Source organism: Austrofundulus limnaeus, unplaced genomic scaffold, assembly GCF_001266775.1.
Source record: "Austrofundulus limnaeus strain Quisiro unplaced genomic scaffold, Austrofundulus_limnaeus-1.0 Scaffold843, whole genome shotgun sequence".
Classification (NCBI taxonomy): Eukaryota; Metazoa; Chordata; class Actinopteri; order Cyprinodontiformes; family Rivulidae; genus Austrofundulus; species Austrofundulus limnaeus.
The window spans coordinates 12,549-14,803 of NW_013953245.1; the positions used below are offsets into that span (position 1 = coordinate 12,549).

A 2,255-nucleotide genomic window follows, 5' to 3' on the forward strand; every position below is an offset into this window, starting at 1 on the left:
GAGTAACTGGTCTTCCAAGATCACCATTTGGATGATTTCATTGAACGTTGGTAATCCTCCCAATGAGCCATGGACCAAGATCATCCCACATCTGTAGTTTAGTCCATTATATAATGCACTTTTAGTCAGGCATACTGTGGCCAGATGTGGAGACTTCTGTTTGAGAACATTTACAATTCCCTTGTCAAGAACATCAGCAGTTACTGTGGAAACATTTGTAACTTCCAAAGGAGACTTAGGAAAACCACATACATGCAAATGCTGTGCCATCAGATACTGGTGTTTTTCTGCGAGGGAACTGAGCACATTTTTAAAGCACTTGACATTTCTTGCAACTCTTTTAAAAAAAACTATGCTTAGCTTCAAAGCGCATGGACCATAAAGCTACCAAAGGACCACATTGGCGAATGCAGTGCGGGTAATGTTCCAAGAAATGGTGTTTTGGTTTAAGGTCACAATGAGGAAAAACCTCTTGAAATCGTGTTCTGTGCTCTGAGATCTTAAAGTCAAGATAGGCAATAGAATCCTCTGTATGAACAGGACAGACAACCAGCTCAACAATGTCCTTAAGGTCTGTTAAGATCTGCCATGCTGGCTCATCAAGTGGCACTCTGTGTCCAATCATCAAAGGTAAAAATCTGATCAAAGTCCAGTTCTCATGTGCATTACCCCCAACACTTTTTTTGGATTCAAAATTGAGAGCAATGGGATGAGGTCGATTGGTTTTGTCAGTTCCCTTAAATTTGAAAGATGATATTGTGTCATTCAGTGTTACCAATGTGAAATATGTTTTCTTAATCAATACACCCAGACACAAAGCAAGTTCAAAAGGAACCACTCCTTCAAAAAGATCATGTACAATGTCTGGGGGAAGACTTGTGGTGATGTCAAAATAAGACAAACGTGATAAAACAGAAGAAGATTTCACACCCTGATAATTAGGCAATTTACTTTCCTTAAGAACGTTTAGGTGTTCTGTGTGAATGTTTTTGGTTCTCAGGGTAAATGCACCACTTTTAACCTCTGCAGTTTGAATTTCTGTTTTAGTTGCAAGACAAAACCTACATATGTATGACCCTGTGAAGTTTTCTACAAAGCCACCAATACTGTGGGCAGCAAGGTTGTCTGCAACCACAAACTGAACTGTGCCTTTTACAGCTCTTCCCAACTTTGAAACAAAGACCCCTTCTTGTTTCAAAATGACAAGTTCTTTTAGTAAAGGTTCTAAAACAGTCTCATAACCATAGAACTTCAAATCATTGGTTTTGATTAAAGCAGCCAAGTAAATGGAGGACAAGGCAGAGTTGCACCCTGGTGGCAAATTACCCAGAATCCAGTATAAGCCACAAATTTTGTGCTTTTTTTTAGATGTACCAAGAGGGTTACATATTTCAAAGTCATCAATATACAGTATTATTGAAATCCCCTCAGACAAATGCTTATTTTCAATAAAAAGTGACCCATCAAAGAAAGACCTATATGTATGAACACTAAATCTTTGTAGATTCTCAACAGAATTTAGATGCTCAGTCTGGTCCAAGATACCCTGACAATCAAGAATTTGCTGCAAGGACTTTAGGATTGATATGTACTGAAATGACTTCTTGTTTTTTTTTATCAAGTATATATTCTTCAGGTTCTACCACTTTAAAATGTCTTTTGTAAAAAGCTTTTCGTCTCCAAGCAGTAGAAAGTGAGCCTCTATCTTCTATTGCTTTTTTTACAGGGTTTGTTTCACAGAGGGTCTTGGCAAGTTTTTCAACAAGTGACTGGTCTAAATTGCCAAGATGATCATGTAATATTTGAGTTATAGTTCTGTATGTAATTGGCAGGGACAAAGAACCAATTAAATAGTTTAACTCCTGTAATAGCTCATTTATAGCTGCATTTGACACAAGAAAACTGCTTTCTAACCTAAGAAGAACTGACGCAAGTTTAAGTTCAATATCTTTTTCTAAGTTTTCAGAATCACTTTTGTTAAAGGAGGGATCTAGATTAGCCTCTCCAATACTTTCCTGGTCAAAAATATCAGTACCACCGCCAGCACACAATTGTACACCAGAGTCTAATTGTTGTTTTTCAGTAATCCCAGGCTTAAAGATATTGCAGGTGTCAGAATGTTTCCTGTATTTGTGACTTTTGAAGTTTTCATAAATATTTGTTTTATAAGCACAGTCCTGGAACACACATGTGACAGTTTCCTTATTCTTGAGATGTTGAAATATATGTTGAAAAAAATCTCTCTCAGTGAAAAG

The 2,255-nt window shown here is 37.2% G+C and overlaps 2 protein-coding genes across 4 annotated transcripts in view; both read right to left on the bottom strand.

Moving 5' to 3' along the window:
* Positions 1-2,255, bottom strand: part of LOC106532868 (uncharacterized) — a 13,272-nt gene that overhangs the window by 9,069 nt on the left and 1,948 nt on the right. The gene's annotated exons all lie outside the window — the stretch shown is intronic.
* LOC106532870 (transcription factor IIIA) overlaps positions 14-2,255 on the bottom strand; it is a 3,877-nt gene continuing 1,635 nt past the window's right edge. The window contains exon 2 of one of the 2 annotated variants that reach the window (XM_014029033.1): positions 14-2,239. In XM_014029033.1, coding sequence (XP_013884487.1) covers positions 1,554-2,239 — 686 coding nt within the window. In that variant the 3' untranslated portion in view covers positions 14-1,553. The remainder of the gene's footprint in view (positions 2,240-2,255) is intronic. The other variant, XM_014029034.1, reaches the window with a different exon arrangement.